This window comes from Peromyscus leucopus, chromosome 8a, assembly GCF_004664715.2.
Source record: "Peromyscus leucopus breed LL Stock chromosome 8a, UCI_PerLeu_2.1, whole genome shotgun sequence".
In the NCBI taxonomy this organism is placed as follows: Eukaryota; Metazoa; Chordata; class Mammalia; order Rodentia; family Cricetidae; genus Peromyscus; species Peromyscus leucopus.
Window position 1 is genome coordinate 54,968,650 of NC_051085.1, and position 16,337 is coordinate 54,984,986.

General features: G+C 44.0%; 1 protein-coding gene and 1 long non-coding RNA gene across 17 annotated transcripts in view; one reads left to right on the plus strand and one right to left on the minus strand.

Annotated features, from left to right (window-relative positions):
* Positions 1-2,030: 2,030 nt before the first annotated feature.
* Positions 2,031-3,188, minus strand: LOC119086875. Its single transcript, XR_005090260.1, has 2 exons — positions 2,631-3,188; positions 2,031-2,288 (listed from the first exon to the last, which is right to left on the minus strand). It is a non-coding gene; the product is annotated as an uncharacterized LOC119086875 (long non-coding RNA).
* Positions 3,189-3,436: 248 nt separating this feature from the next.
* The window catches only part of Afdn (afadin, adherens junction formation factor), a 130,964-nt gene continuing 118,063 nt past the window's right edge, over positions 3,437-16,337 (plus strand). For 8 of the 16 annotated variants that reach the window (XM_028866608.2, XM_037200526.1, XM_028866611.2 and 5 more), the window contains exon 1: positions 3,439-3,614. In XM_028866608.2, the coding sequence (XP_028722441.2) occupies positions 3,510-3,614 (105 nt within the window). In that variant the 5' untranslated portion in view covers positions 3,439-3,509. Of the gene's footprint in view, positions 3,615-16,337 lie in introns of all 16 variants that reach the window. The other 8 variants (XM_028866615.2, XM_028866614.2, XM_028866625.2 and 5 more) reach the window with 4 other exon arrangements.

Below are 16,337 nucleotides of genomic sequence, written 5' to 3' on the forward strand. Positions count from 1 at the left end.
AAATGGTTTGTAAGCTGATTTGTGCAATTATAAAACTGAAATATTTCAACATTCTACTAACTTGGCAAAGTTTGAAAGTTATTGGCAGTCAAGTGATCTGCTGCTCAGTAAACACGGTTGCTGTATCTGTGTCTGCTTTTCTTAGATGTGTTCATCTTGTTCCTGGTTCTACTTCTTTTTTGGGGCTTGTGCAAATTGAGGCAGAAAAAGGTTTATTGCATATTGTTGGTTGTAGAATTTGTTTTTTTAAAAAAATACCTTATTAAAAATAAACTTCAAAGGGTTAGGATGTAGCTCAGTTGGCAGAGTACCTGCCAAGCATACGGGAAGCTACGTGTTCAAACTCCCAGATCCGCAGAAGCTGGAAGTGGTGACACACACCACCGTCCTATTCCTCTGGAGGTACGAAGGGAGGAGGATCACAAGTTCAAGGTCATCTTTGGCTACATAGCAAGTAAAAGGCCAGCCTGAGATACACAAGACTCTGTCAAAAAAACAAAGAAAAAAGAACAGCTAAAGTCTGGCTGGAAAGTTAATAAATATTAGCACTGATGGTTCTTACTGTGTAATATGTAACTATTTTAATATCTTTAAAATCAGGAGCTAATATAAAGTGGAAGCACATTTCGAAACTGACTAACAGATGATCAAGTCAGCCTCATCCAGTGCAGTCTTGTTGGGCTTCATAGACAATCATCCTTCACTGAATCTGTTTCTGTTTGGATGTGGTTCACAGAACCCATAGGATGTTAGGTTTTTCTGCATCACACCATCATGCACGACCAGCCATCGTGCTATGAACCAAAAAGGATCAGGATTTTATTTCTACACATCATTTGGACATCTTTAAACATAATTCTTTTTATGATACTGGTGACAGAGCTCAGGGCCTCATGTATGTTAGGAAACTCTGTCCTACCGAACCACAGCCTTAGTCAGCCCCGATTTTGAGACATGGTTTTCCTAAGTTGCCTACGGTCTAGAGCTTGCACTCTTTCAGCCTGAGCCCTGTCCCTCATGTTCAGGTTATGGATTACTACTCTCCCGACTGGCTGTGTCTTTTTATTCTTCTATGGGGTATCACAACACATGACTCAGAACGTTATTTTGGTGCCTTTTTCTTTTTCTTTTTCCGAGACAGGGTCTCTCTGTGTAGCTTTGCGCCTTTCCTGGAACTCACTTGGTAGCCCAGGCTGGCCTCGAACTCACAGAGATCCGCCTGCCTCTGCCTCCCGAGTGCTGGGATTAAAGGCGTTCGCCACCACTGCCCGGCTGCCTTTTTCTTTTTCTTGAACTTGTATTTTATTACCAAGGATAACCTTGAATTCCAGATCTTCCTGCTCCCACCTCCACATTCTTGGAACACTGGCCTGGGTGACCACCCCGCACTTACCTTTGTGTCTCAAACAATGACAGTTGGTGGAGGAATGGTTCGACCTAATTCTTAGAGCATTTGTGACTGTGAGGATCACAGGTACTGTGTATATTTCAAATTGCTTTTAAGTCCTTATCAATAAACTAATGGCTTACTATGACTTAGTTTGGGAACTGATTCACTGCTCAAGATGCAGTGGATTCACTGCTCATGATGCAGATGGAGCTGTTAGGTAAACTGGAAACCAATGGTAACTGAGTGACTTAGAGCCGTGTGTAAACCGTGCCTTGTAGGCGGCTTCTCTACACACACATTTTCTCCCATAAAAAAACAACACTACACAGTCCTTACCTGATTTCTAGCAACACTGAATTTCCCCTTTAGCAATACAGTGTGCCAGGGGCATTAGTTACCTCGCTGGTAGCTTCCCAAACTAATTCTGGAAGAGCCAGTCACTGTTCAGCAGGAATAAAGCTCTCCACTGTCAAAATCAGTTCACGCTGCTGTGATCAGTGGGAACTACGTTGTGTGCCGGCTAGCGAGGGTCCTAAGCTGCACGGCCACTAGGGATCTATCTCATCACAATGAAAGACGAGTCCACACAGAAGCACGGGAACTCAAAGGCACAAAGGAACAGAATACCACGACAGGAAGATGCATTCACACACATATGCTTTTCTGCAAATCGCCTCTCTTTAACTTCCAGAAGAGGACGAGGGGTCTATTGAAGAATTCATTCCCCATGGCAGGAGTTCAACCCCGGGCTCCTCTGCTGAAAAGCCTCCTTATGTGGCTTTGCTGTGCTGGTGCAGCCGCAGAGCAGACAAAGCCTGGAGGACAGATGCTCTTCTCTCCCACGAAAGACGAAATCCAACTGGTAGAGAGAAAACATATCTTCACACTGGAAAGGGTGCTGGCAAAAATAAAGAGGCCGCGTCAAATGGGGCGTACCACCCTCAGCCTCGGCGAAGGCTTTCCCTTAGAGCATGTCATAGAGAACGCTAGACACCAATTTTACCTGGATGAATGGGGTGGGGGAGGAGGGAGGAGAGAAACAGCTCTTTCGGGACATGTTCTCCAGCGAACAAATATTTTTGGCAATGAGGAGGGAATGAAAAAAGACAAAGAGACAGACGTCTGTAAAACCCACAACATTTGCTGTTGCAGTTAATTTTTTAGGTTTCTAGGTTTACTGGGACGCTTTAAAAGATTAAAAAAATATAACAAAATAATAATAATAATAAAAAAAACTCACACTAATGTCTCTCCCTGCTCTTTAACTCCGGTCCGCTCTCTCCTCCCGAGGTGGCATGCGCTCCCCGGAGACACAAAGGCCGCCGCCGCTCCCTGCCCAGGGCTGAGGAATGCGGGGGATTCAAACAGCACCCGGAGCCGGAGGAGGAGGAGGAGGAGGACTCTGAAAACATTTGCACTGACGCTCACCCACAACCATAATAATTTATCTTTCCTCCGGAGAAAGGTCAGCTTGGATTTGACCCCAAGCAGCCAGTGCACCCCCAGGGGTCAGGGCCGCGGCGGGATGGCCGGCCAGTTCCGCCGGCCGCGCTGCCCACGCCCACCTGTCCACCCGGCTCGGCAGGCAGCTCCGGGCCCGCCCCACCCGTCAGGACGCCGCGCCGCCCGGCTGCCCCGCCACACCTCAGCCTGCCCAGGGCGGACCCGTCCGCCCGTCCGGCCGTCCGGACCCAAGCCGCTCCGGGTGGAAGCTTGCGCGGGCCGGAGGACCCGAGCGCTGTGGGCAGGACTCACGGCCGGCCCGCGGGCACCCGGCGCGCCCCCGGAGCGCGCGGCCAGGCGGGCAGGCAGGCAGCACCTAGCGGAGCGGCGCGGCGCGGCGCGGAGGTGCGCTTGGCGCGCGCGCGCGCACGGGGGCGCGCACGGCGGCCGGCGCGCACGGCGGCGGGCGGGCGGCGGGCGGGGGCGGCGCTCGGCGCACCGGCCGCGGCTGAGGCGGGCTGAGGCGGCGCGGGCCGGACGCGGGCCGAGCCCCGGCGGAGGACGCGCGGCGGCTGCGGCGGCGGCGGCGGCGGCGGCGGCGGCGTTGGTGGCGAGGCGGCCTGCGGGGTTCGGGCCCGGCCGACCGTGGGGGGAGGAGGTTGCGGCGGCCGCGACCATGTCGGCGGGCGGCCGCGACGAAGAGCGGCGGAAGCTGGCCGACATCATTCACCACTGGAACGCCAACCGGCTGGACCTGTTCGAGATCAGCCAGCCGACCGAGGTAAGCGCCGCGGCCGGGGACGGGAGGGGACGGCAGGGGAGGGGGCGCGCGCAGGCCGGCGACGCGGAGGCCGCCGCAGGAGACGGAGCGCAGCGCCGGGGTCCCGCGGCCGCCCCTCCCCGCCGGCCCGCCCGCCCGCTCGCACGCTCGCCCGCCCGCCCGCCAGCCAGACCGCGGACCCGCCCTCGCCCGCGGCCCTGTCCCCCTCGGCCTCCGCCCACCGTGCTGGCCCGCGGGGTCCCTCGGGGCGGTCGTCCTGGTCGCCTCTTGCCGCGCCCCGTGGGTAGCCGGGCGGGGTCCAAGGCGGCTCGGTGGCCCTGCGGAGCCGGCGGGCTGGCCACCTGCGCCCCGGGGACGCACCTGGATAGACACACACTTGTGTCCCCGGGACTCCCCCGCCCCGCCCGCCCCCTCTTCCCGGCTACCCACGTGTGTCCCCCGCCCGACCCTCCACCTGTGTCACCGGGACCCCAGGGGACGCCGCCTGGCCGCCCACCTGTGCCCACACAACCCACCTGTGCCTCCCGCTCCCCCCCCTCCACCTGGCAGCGCACCGGTCCGTCCCCTCCCTCCCATCCTCTCCCCAGCGCCCCCCGCAACGCGGCCCTCCCCAGGCCGTGGGCTTCCCCCGCTGCGGGGTCCACCGGGCCCTGGGGCGGACGTGTCCTCGTCGCGGCCAGCTTCTTTGATGGCGTCTTCCTGAGTGTCTGGACGCGGACCTCGGCCCCCCCCCACCCCTCCGAGGCACGTGACCGGCCGGTGCTCGCGGCGGTCTGAGCCCCCCGGGCGCCCACTGCGCACTGAGTGCATCCGGGCCCGGCGGCGGGGCACGGTGGCGGGGCACGGTGGCGGGCGGGCGGGCGGAGAAGCCCCGCTCCAGCCCGGTGCAAGCCCGGTGCAAGCGGCAGTTCCTATCTGAGCTGCGGGGAGAGTCCTGGGCGGTTTTGGGGGGTGGGGTGGGTATGGGGGGGTGGAGGCAGGTAGCTAGCCGCTTAGGACGCGCGCGCGGGAGGCTGTGCGGACCGGGCTGGGTGGCTTGGCGGGAAGCCTCTTGTGACAGCGGGGCGGACTTCCACTACACAGCTCCACACTTTTACCCAGGGTTTGTGTCGGGTCAGGAAATAGCTCCTCGTTTTGATTTGTTATAAAAAAAAAAGGTGCTTGCTGAAATCCAGCAGCGCTTGGCCGCGGAAACGTGCTTGGTAGATGGGAACAGTCTCTTCAGATTTAATCTCTTTTCATTCTTGGCTTTCCCCTTTTAATTTTGCCTGTGGAGGAAAGGCTTTCCCTTCCTTCGGTCAGTGTCACCTTCTTGTGAGCACACTTGACCTAGTTAGAGCCCTTCCTCTTGAGTCCTAGTTGACAAGCTAAGGTAAATTATTAGGTTCAGGTTGCCAGTTTGAACACTGATGTTGTTACTCCTGATTCATAATTCATCTTCTATAATGATTTTACGAGCTACGTTTTAGTAAGCAAATTTACTGTGTAGTTAGTGTTCATTCACAGAGCTCCTTTAGAAAGGAGCCATCTAGTAATTTAGTTTCAGCATTATCTTGTCTTTCAGAATAATTAGCTTGATTTTTTTTTTTTAATGGCAGGATGAAATTTGGAAGTAAAATATTGCTAGTCAAGTGAATTTTCTTTTTTCTTTTTTGAGAGTTCTTAAGTATGGTTAAGAAAAGGAGCCTTTTCAGTTGAGAAGTAGCATTGAGATCAATTTTTAGTCTTAAATTGAGGCATTAACTTTAAAGAATTTCAAATAAAATATATTTGATTTAATTTGATTCTATTTTATAAGCATTAAGTTGAAACTTTTATGTATTGGTTTTGAAGATATGCAGTTATTTAAAGTTGGCATGCTTTTTGGGAGGTCTCTCTCCTGCCTCCAGTTATTCTGCAGAGGAGCAGTTATATAGACAGTTAAAAAAATTAAAGGACTTTAAAAAATGAGATTTTTTTCATATTACATTATGATCATTTACATCTGAACATTTCTATTTTTAGAAATGACTTGTAATTGAAAGCTTTCCATGATGAAGTTATTTTTCCAAAAAGTCTTAATTTATTTTTCTTTGCTTTATTGTTATGTAATGGCTAGCTCACATTTTCTGTTTCATTTTTTTGAGAATCTTTGGATCCTATTAAAATTATTCTGTGCTTTAATTCGAAGCTAAGCTTCAAATTATGTTTAACATATTACATCATGAAAGTAAATTCAGTCCTCTAAGGCTGTCCTCTAAGACCAGTGGTTCCAGCCTGGTTTGTCCAAGCTTGTATCTGAAAATAATTTTTCCATCTAATGCTTGCTTTTTATGTAAAAATAAGCATTTGGCTGTTACAAATCAAGCAATTTTCTACAAGAGGATAAATATTATACCAACTCTTCTTATTAGATGTGCAGTACACATTGAAAAGATTCCCAGGAAAAGTTGATTTGTGGAAGATATAAGCCATGTATTTCTTTAATTGGTCAGTCTTTTATGTATATTTATAAGAGTATAATGAGTCTTTTTTCTTTTGTTTGCTTATTTTTGGTACAGCGTTCAGTATCTGTTAGCACATTTTAAACTCCATTAGTCATCTGTGACTAGGTGGTTTCTGACAGCTTTGATCACCACTGATAATTCTTTGCTTTCTATATTTAGCAAGGTGATAAACTTGAACTATATTTACTTTAAAAAAAAATTAGAAATGTTTTGGCATCATCCTGGTGAAGGTTGCTCTTTCCTTCATGTTCACATTTCTTTGTAAAGGGGGTACTTCCAAGGAATCAGCAAGTTGCTGCTGAATATATTTCAGTCATTCCTTACTTGGGTCTTAGGTTCTTGTGTACTTTGTGAAAACCAAAAATTCGCAATCTACACTAAATGTGAACATTTTATGACTGGGAGATTGGTGTTAAGCTGAATTAATGCCTTCACTAGTTATTAGAAACCAATAAACATGCTTCTCGAAGCATTTTGGGACTCTCTTTTCTTTTAAAGTTAGGACTTTATTGCTTTAGGGATTTCTAATGATTCATGATAGCAGAGTACCCCAGAGAGTCTTTTTAACTTCCCAGTACCATTTCAGAAGAGGGCTTCTCTGGTGGGCCACAAGTCTCACCAAGACTTGTCATCAAACTTACTCATTTTTTCTCTCTCTCATTACACAAAGGCAAGAATTCAAAGATTTATTCTTGCAAAGTTGCTGTCTGTCAAAATTAGTACTTAGTAAACATTGTGAAGAGAAATATTGAATACAGTTTACTTTGTGTATGCCTTTATTCCTGACAACATATGAGGAAGATGCCTTGTAAAAGTTTATTGAAAATCATTTACATAATACATAAAGATTTATTTTATTCTTACTTTTGCATGAAGCTTATACTGATAAACTTTGCTCAGCTAGTGACCTTTTAGCTTCATGAGACACCTTTTGGTCATTTATTTAGTTCTTTTTTTTTGCCCCTTGGGGAAAAATAATCCACAATTTGTGTGGACACCCACATATGCTTTATTATTGGTGAACATGGTTCATTCTGATTCCATGGTTAATCTTAGAAGTCATGTGATGATATTACCTAAAGGATATGTGCAAAAAATAACTTGGAGATTGCCGTCAGAGGTGGACTGGCAAGTGCTCAGGTGAAGAGGTGGTAATTGCATAGCTTATTATAGCTACATTTGTATTTTAACTGATACTTAGGTTGTAATGATGCTTTGTCATGCAACCTAATTATATTTGAAAATTTTAAAGGTAACTGATGAAAATCTTTTTCTTGTGACTAAAATGAAACAGGTGGTTATTGGTGGGATTTAATATTCATAGGCATCCTGTTCTTCCTCCCTCCCTCCCTCCCTCCCTCCCTCCCTCCCTCCCTCCCTCCCTCCCTCCCTCCCTCCCAGTCTCTCTCTCTTTCTTTTTTTCTTTCCATTCAGATTTTCAAGACAGGTGACTTGAAAATTGGTGACTACTTAGGTACCCTGTGTAACAGCCCTAGCTGTCCTAGAATTTACTATGTAGATCGGGCTGGCCTCAAACTCAGAGATTTGCCTGCCTCTGCCTCTCAAGTGCTGGGATTAAAGACCTGTGCCACCATGCCTGGCCATCCCGTTTTTTTGTTTTTTTTTTTAATGTTCGAGACAGTCTCATAAGTAGCTCTGGCTGGCCTGTAGCTAGTGTTCTCCTGCTCCAGCCTCCTTAGTGCTGAGATTATAGGCGTGCATACTTGGCTTCTTTCACTCCTCAACTTAGTGACCTTCAGGGGTGGTTACGGTCTCTTAAAGTCTTTATGTGCTGTAATAGCTGCTTAGATTTTGTGTTCAGATAGCTCTTGTCTAATGTTGTTTGGACACTTTTTTTTCTCTTTCATCAATAAGCAATTTATTTACAGCTGGGCAGTAGGGGTGCACACCTTTAATCCCAGCACCCTGGCCAGCCTGGTCTACAGAGCAGGTTGCAGGACAGCTAGGGCTGTTACACAGAGAAACCTTGTCTCGAAAACAAAGGGGGTGGGGTGGGGGAATAGAAATTTATTTACTTATAACAATTTCAAATGATGGCATTGTACAGAAATTTTTTAGCAGGTTAATTTGTGATTGTTAGATGGTTCAACTGTTGGAACACCTTGTTTTCCCGGGCATTACTTGTGTAAATGCTTTATACCCTGCATTTCTGTTTGAAATTCACACATATGTGGACGTCAGATGTTGACTGATTTCTACTCCCCATTTTCCACTCACAGCCATATACTTAGGTACTGTTTGACTCTGGAGGGAAAATCAGAACAGCTGGTGATGGGAAGAAGAGAAAAATTATGTTGACAGGAAATGTTTTTCATGGTAGCCAGTTCTTAAATTCTGTACTCTGCAGCATGCTTGCTGGCTGTCTTTTGATGTAATTGTTACACATTTGGCATAGATAATAATCAGGTTGGTATCTTCAAATGTACCCACCAGTTAGGTGTCACTTGCCTCCTGCAAACATCACCAATATCTGTTCTCTGGAAGCACAGGTCTGCCTTGAAGTCCTGAGCAATTTTCCATACCAGATGCTGGAAGGGGGTTTGAAAGTCAGCAGCTGGCATCTGGTGGTGTCTGATTCCACAGAGTCCACAGCACGAGGCCTACGACCATGTCAGCAGACAGCGAACTGTTGTGAAAGGTTTCTGTAGCTCCTTGTTTCCGGGAAGCTTTGTTGCTGGTGAGCTTGTACGCAGTCTGCAGCAGTCATGGAGTAAGGACTTGACTTCCTTGCCCTCTTCAGCTGGTGCTTGTCAACCTAGATACAGCACTGATATTATTGGTGACTACTTAGGTACGTAAGTTAGAATGGCATTTAGACCAGTTTTAATTCGTTGTTCTATGCCAATGAAAATAGATTGATGCAGTTTGTTGGCCCAGTGGGCTGTGAATTTTGTAATTGTGTATTTTTATGGAACTGTAACTGTGATTAAATGACAACAGTAGAATGTCAGTAGAAGCTGGCTTTCATGTTGAAAAAAAATGGGAACTATATTAGGATATGGTACCAGTTTGCTGGAAGCTTAAGAGACAAGTTTATTATGTTATTAAAGATGAATTGAGTAGTTGTAATCTGTAGAACATTATTGCTAGACATTGATTATTATTCTGGTAGCATAGGCTAACTTGTTTTTAAACAATTTTGCCAGACTTGAACTTTGGGGTAATGTCAGAAAATGATATAATAACTATTTAGATATAGACTTACTTTCCATTATTATAAATAAAATGGAAATCTATGCTAAAAACTAGTGCCTTAATAATTGAAAGTTATTTCCACATTAGGGAGAACACTGGTTTTTGTTGAAGTTTGGGGTTTCTATTAGTTTCCTGGCAGAGGTTATATGGAGACCCAGCTCATTTACCTAGAAGATGCCCAGGACAAGGATCAGTAAATGTGCTTGGCTTGCATTCCTACTTGTAAGATAGGTACTAGAAGTGTTCCTATATACACTGCATGCATACCTACATACAAGCTACAAACATTCCATTGATTCTTTATCAATTCTGAGTAGGTTAAGTGTTTGCTAGCACTGGCATTCTGATAAGGCCTAAAATTCCCCGGTAGGCTGCTTACTGGTGTCTCCCTCCCTGGGAGTTGATGGCAGGTGTGTACATGCTATCAAGGCTGGACTTTGTTTATTCATGAACACATTTTTCTTAACATCTCTGCTCAATTTGAAATCCAAAGTCCAAAATGCTACAGAATCCAAAACAGTCTGAATGCTAACATGCTACCTACCACAAGTGGAAAAATCAACATCTGACCTCATAGGACAGATTGTAGTAAAAATACAGGCACAACAAAAATATTGTATAGAATTACAGGTAGTCTGTTTATAAGGTGTAACTTAAATTAAACAAATAAATTTAATGTTTAAATTCATGCTGTATCCTGAAGATACCTTATTACATACATGTAGACATTATAAAATCCAGAAAAAACGTGAGCTCTGAAAACAGCTATTGAGCCCAAGCACTCAGAACTGGATTAAAGCAGTCTGGGAGATAGCAAGGGTGATTGTTTGCTGGTCTCAGGTTATTTGGCTTAGATTTCTTTCCCTATCCCTGGCTTGGACAACGACAACAAAAATTCACTCACAGTTTTGCATATGTTAAAAACCCATATCATATAATTTAGAGAGTGAATATACGTAATAAAGTGAAACTAAGCACACAGACAGAATGCTTACTTACAATGCTGGAGAGTAGTTTCCTAATGTAAGTTGAGCCTAAAAGTTGAAGAATATGAGACTGCATAATTCAAGTTTGCAGGTATGTGTCAGGAATGAAATTATTTAGAGATTTGGAAATTGATGACACTGTTAGGTTTTTACTTTGAATATATTTAATATGCTTTACCTTGTAAATGATTGCAGGAGGGTGACCATTCAGAATACTGTGTAACTTAAGCTGGGTGCTGTTAATTGAGCAGGACAGTAGGCATAGACTGGCACTGCTTCTCTTAGCTCTTTGGTAGTGTCAGAATGGACTGGGTGCAACTCTTCATTTACCGCCCTTTTGAACTGACCCTAGACAGGCAGTTCCAGACCTTTTTCACAGACTGTGTGTGTTGTGTGTTGTGTGTTTTGTGTATAAAACGGTTTTGCATTTTGGTAAGGTAAAATCAGACTGAGAACTGCTTCAGTGGGGGGTCCAGCTCTGTGGTGAGGAATGTGCCGTAAGTTGTTTCCAGGTTGGGAAGATGTGTTCCAGAGAATGTCACTTAAGAAGATCTGTGGTTTCCAAAATAGAAGAGTTTGACTTGCCAAATGATGGCCAGTGAAAAGAATGCCCATTTACTGTTTGCCTGCTTCACTGGTTAGGAATCTTCCCTGTACTTTGTCAGAATTGTAGCTCCGGGTTCTCTGCTGTTTGGTTTCATGTTCTCTTTTAAAGGAGATCTAACGGGGCTGGAGAGATGGCTCAGTGGTTAAGAGCCTTGGCTGTTCTTCCAGAGGACCTGGGTTTGATTCCCAGCACTTACATGGCAACTCACAACTGTCTGTAACTCTAGTTCTGATGGAGCTGATGCCCTCTTCTGGCCTTGTAATACACTGCACACATGTAGAAATATGTGCATAAATATAAAATAAAATATGTACACATAAAATAATACAAAAAATTAAAAAACTTAAAATACATTAAGAAAAAGAAAATCAACATTTTTTAAAAAAAGGAAGGCAGGTAAATGCTGCCCTTTTGCATTCCTGATAATTTTTAGAGAACTTGTTCATTTAGTGCTGTTTTGTATGAAGACCTATTGTTTTCTTTTTCTTTGTTTTAATGAAGTTTATTATAAAAGAAACATGCAAATAAATATAAATATTACACACCCAAATTAACCAGATCCGAAGTTTATACAATTTAGTGAACTTACAGTTAGAATTGGCATCTGAAACAGAAGCTGTAAAGCTTCACATTAAATTTTACATTTTCAGTATTGAATATATTTTATATACTTAGCTACCACCAAAAGCCCCCCCCAAAAAAAACTGTAACAGAATTAGAAGTAGAAAAACAAGTTTTCATAACCTGTGCCCATTACCTGCATTCAGTCCTTCCTCACCCCATATTTATTTAGCCTTTCTTGTTCTCTTTCTTTCATGCTATACTGAATCCACAGGTATATTTGTTTACATATGTACAAATATTCTTGTCTAGAGTCCACATATGAGAGGGAATATGTGGCTTATTTCTTTCTGAAGGTATGTGACCCCATTTAATAGTCTAATTCCATCCAATTTTCTACAAAATTATAAACTCAATTTTTCCCTAGACCTGAGAAGTGTTCTGTTAATGTATACCGAATTCTCATTGTCTGCTCACTGTTGATGGACAGCTGTGCTGGTTCCATTGCCCTGCTGTCGTGAATGAGGCCGCAGAAAAACAGGGGTGCAGGTGTCTCTGTGGTAAGGTGTGAACTCTGGGTATATGGCCAGGGGTGAAATAGCTGAGCCAGAGAGTAGTTATACCTTAATGTTTTGAGTAATTCCCAAACTGACTTCCACAGTGACTGTCCTAGTGTGAACCTCTACCATAGTGTATAACGTAGTGCCTTCCTTCATAGTGCCTTCCTTCACATGCTCTCCGACACTTATTGTCAGACTTGTTTTATTATTACTTATTTATGTGCATTGGCGTTTTGCCTGCATGTGTGTCTGTGTGAGGGTGTTGGGTAGTTGTGAGCTGCCATATGGGTGCTGGGAATTGAACCTGGATCTTCTGAAAGAGGAGCCAGTGCTCCTAACCCCAGCCATCTCTCCAGCTCCATTGTCAGATTTGTTATGATGCCGTTCTGACCGGGGTGAAGTAGCATCTCAAGAGTAGTTTAATTTGCATTTCTCTGATGACTAGGGATAATGAACATTAAAAATGGTTATTGGACATTTGTATTTTTTTAAACTGTCTATTCATCATTTGTTGATTGGAGATTTTATTTCCTTGGTATTTAATTTCACAATTCTTTATAAATCCTGGATATTAGCATCTTGTCTGAAATGTAGATGCTCTATAGGCTGTCTCTGTTAACTCTGCTAATTGTTTCCTTTGCAGTACAGAAACTTTATGTAGTTGCTTGGGATCATTTCCTGTACTGTTGGTCTTCTATTTAAAAACCCTTGCCCACTCTGCTGTCTTAGTGACAGCACCACTCTGTGTGAAGGCCTCAGCTTGCTGCTTTGCTCCTTTTGCTTTGTGTCTAGTTCTACGATGGGATTGGTGGAGGAAACAGTCATCACACATTCAAAGCCTGTTGTATTCTGAAGTCACGTAACCTTGTACAAACGTGCTGAGTATAAACCCAAGAGACTGTCACTTCTGCTCATTGTGATTTTTGGCTACCTGTACAAATGCCAACACGTGGGAGAGGCTAATACTGTCTAAGTATTACAAAAACAGCTTATTTAGATGACCTGACCTGAAAGAGCCACACAATATTCCAAGGTTTTAGGGGACTACAATTTATAAGTTATGCCCTAAATAAAATATTTAGAAATGGCTATAAATCTTTTGTCTTGGGGCTGGACATAAAGCTCAGTGATAAAATGCTTGCCTAGCAGGCACAGAATCTTAGATTTAATCCTTAGCACTGTAGCAATGATGATGATGATAATGATAAGTATTCTAAAGTTTGATCTCTGCACATGACATTTTCAAGTGGGCTATAGCATAAATGTATAATATTTTAAATAAATATAGAACTTATGGGAGAGTGGATTGCAACATTGACTTTAGATGTGTTTCCTTACTTTGTGTGTTTTAATATACTCCATTTTAAATTTTAGTTACTAGTGATACAATGCAAGCATTTTTTTCCCCCAGCATTCCATTCTTGTTACTTAGTCATGCTGGCCATACCTGGCCACAGTAGTGGCCATCAAAGTTTATTATTCTGACTGTTTGAGAAAATGACCCACCCAGTCATGTGTGTGTGGTTTGTAGTCCTGGCCCATTTCCAGAGTGCCTGGGGACAGAGAGCAGCAGTGCAGTAGTGTCCCTGGAAGGAGGACACCAGATTCCTGTCTAATGTCTACTGTGAGTTCTGGCACTTAGTCGACCTTTTTTTTTCTAATTGAAATAGCCTTTTTTTTTTTTTTTTTTTTGTTTTTTTAATACAATATATTCTAATCATGATTTCTCCTTCCCCAACTACCTCCCCATCCCAACCCTCCTAAATCTACATCTTTTCTTTTTCCCTCTCATTAGAAAAACAGGGCCGGGCGGTGGTGGCGCACGCCTTTAATCCCAGCACTCGGGAGGCAGAGGCAGGTGGATCTCTGTGAGTTCGAGGCCAGCCTGGTCTACCAAGTGAGTTCCAGGAAAGGCGCAAAGCTACACAAAGAAACCCTGTCTCGAAAAACCAAAAAAAAAAAAAGAAAAACAGGCAACTAAACACCCCCCCCCATACCCACACCAGAATAGGACAAAATAAACAGAAAAACAATCTGACCTTTTCTTTTTCTTAACTTTTTTTCTCCTTTCCTGACAGGTTTTTTCTGTGTAAGCCTGGCTGTCCTGGAGCTCTCTCTGTAGACCAGGCTGGCCTTGAACTCACAGAGATCCACCTGCCTCTGCCTTCTGAGTGCTGAGATCAAAGGTGTAGGTCACCACAGTCTGGCCAGACCGACCTTTTATTCTCCTCCCCTAAGTAGAAACCTGAGTTGTATAAGTTTCTTTGGCTATTTGGATACCTGTTATATTTAATAATATAGACAGCACTACTGAACTGTATTGATGGCATACTATTTTTAAACAGTGAAAAACGCTTATTATTAAACATGAATTTAAAAGAGTAATACAATTTAGACAGGGGACCCTAATTCCTGAGTACATGAATTTGTAATAATACCTCTTTAGATCAGTTAAGTTCTAAGAGGAGGAGCCCGCTCTGAGTACCATGGACAGTGATTTTGCTGCATGTAATGTTTAGGACTTGCAGTGTTTAAAACTGTTAGCTTTGGCAAAGATGACCTTGTTGAGTTTATGGTACAGTTAATGTGATTTTTATGCCAAATTCGCTGATTACAGCTTAAATTTTTAAAAAATTACATTCATGAAATTGTTTTGGGGAATCTCAGGGATGGAGAAATTGAAGAGTATTAAATCAGAAAGAACATTGAAAATACTTAGGTCATTCATGGCTGATGGTTAGAGAGTATTCTTGAATACTGTTAGACCTGAAGTGGCTAATGGGTCTGCAGTGTAGTAAGTTATTTATTTAAAGGTGTTTGTTTTCTTTCTATCATAAAATGCATGCTTTTAGACATTTGGAAAATGCTAATAGAAACAGAGATAACAAATTATCCAGTGGTATGCTGTCTGAAGAAATTCTGTATTGTCTTTAAGATGTTCTTACAGGATTTTATTTCACTTAGGGGTGGGAGTACATGTTATAACTGGTTAATCATTTCCATTTTATCTAGTAATGATGAATCATATTTCTTAGCTGCATCTCTGTCAAGAATTTAGTTACTAAAACGGACCCAGGTTTTTTCTCATAATGACACTCCACACTTCATGAGGCCTGCTGTGTGTCATTGCTGGTGTGTGTGTGTGTGTGTGTGTGTGTGTGTGTGTGTGTGTGTGTGTGCGCGTGTGCGTGCACACGCACATGCTGTCTATGAGTTCTTGGGTTCTCATGACAGTTCTAGGAGGGAGGGCTTTTGCTATTCCCATTTGTGATTGATGCATAAAGCAGAGTAAGGACTGTGCAAGGGGACACAGCTGGTCAGTCACGGAGCAGTGAGATTACACGACTGTTAGTTAACTAGTGTATTTATTGTAGCGTGAATCCTAATTGGTCTTAATAATAAAAACCCGGAGCCAGAGATTGGAGTAAATGCTGAAAGATCAGTAAAGGAACCAGCTGCTAGAGAGACTTCTTACCTCTACCGAATCCTCAGCCTGAAAGGTCTGAGCTCCTGTCTCCACCCTGGCATATCACTTCCTGTTTCATTCTCTCAAGTGCTGGGATTAAAGGTGTGTGCCACCACTACCCGGACTCTAGTGGCTAGCTCCTCACTCTGATCTTTAGGCAAGATTTATTTGTTAAAGCACAAACAAAATATCACCACAGTTTGTAATCCAAAAGCAGTGTTTAAAAGTTTTATAGGATTGTTTCTTATGAATAGAAGAATTACAGCCATAATGCAACAACATGTCTCTTCTGTTTAGCTCATCTTCTGTGTGTACATATAGACACATTTTGCACATGTGCATGAGTGTATTGATGTGTGTGTGTGTGTGTGTGTGTGTGTGTGTGTGTGTGTGTGTGTGTTTGTGACAGGGTTTCTCTTTGTAATAGCCCTGGCTGTTCTGGAACTTGCTTTATAGATCATGCTGGCCTCACACTCACAGAGATCTGCCTACTTCTGCCTCTGGAGTGCCAGGATTAAAGGCATGTGCCACCACACCTGGCTGAGAGTATTGGTTTTTTTTTCAAATTAATGTATTTAGTGTGTGTGTGTGTGTGTGTGTATGTGTGTGTGTGTGTGTGTGTGTGTGTGTGTGTGTAAGTATATGGAAGTTAGAGGATGGCTTTCAGGAGGCAGTTTTCCTTTAACCATGTGGAGTCCTGGAATTGAGCTCTGGTCATCGGGTTGATGGCAGGCATCTTTACCTGCCAAGCCGTCTTGATGGCAGGCCATAGTATACTGGTTTTTACCTTGCCTTCTAAAACTCTGTTGCAATCTTTCTTTGAGGTAGTTTACTCTGGCTT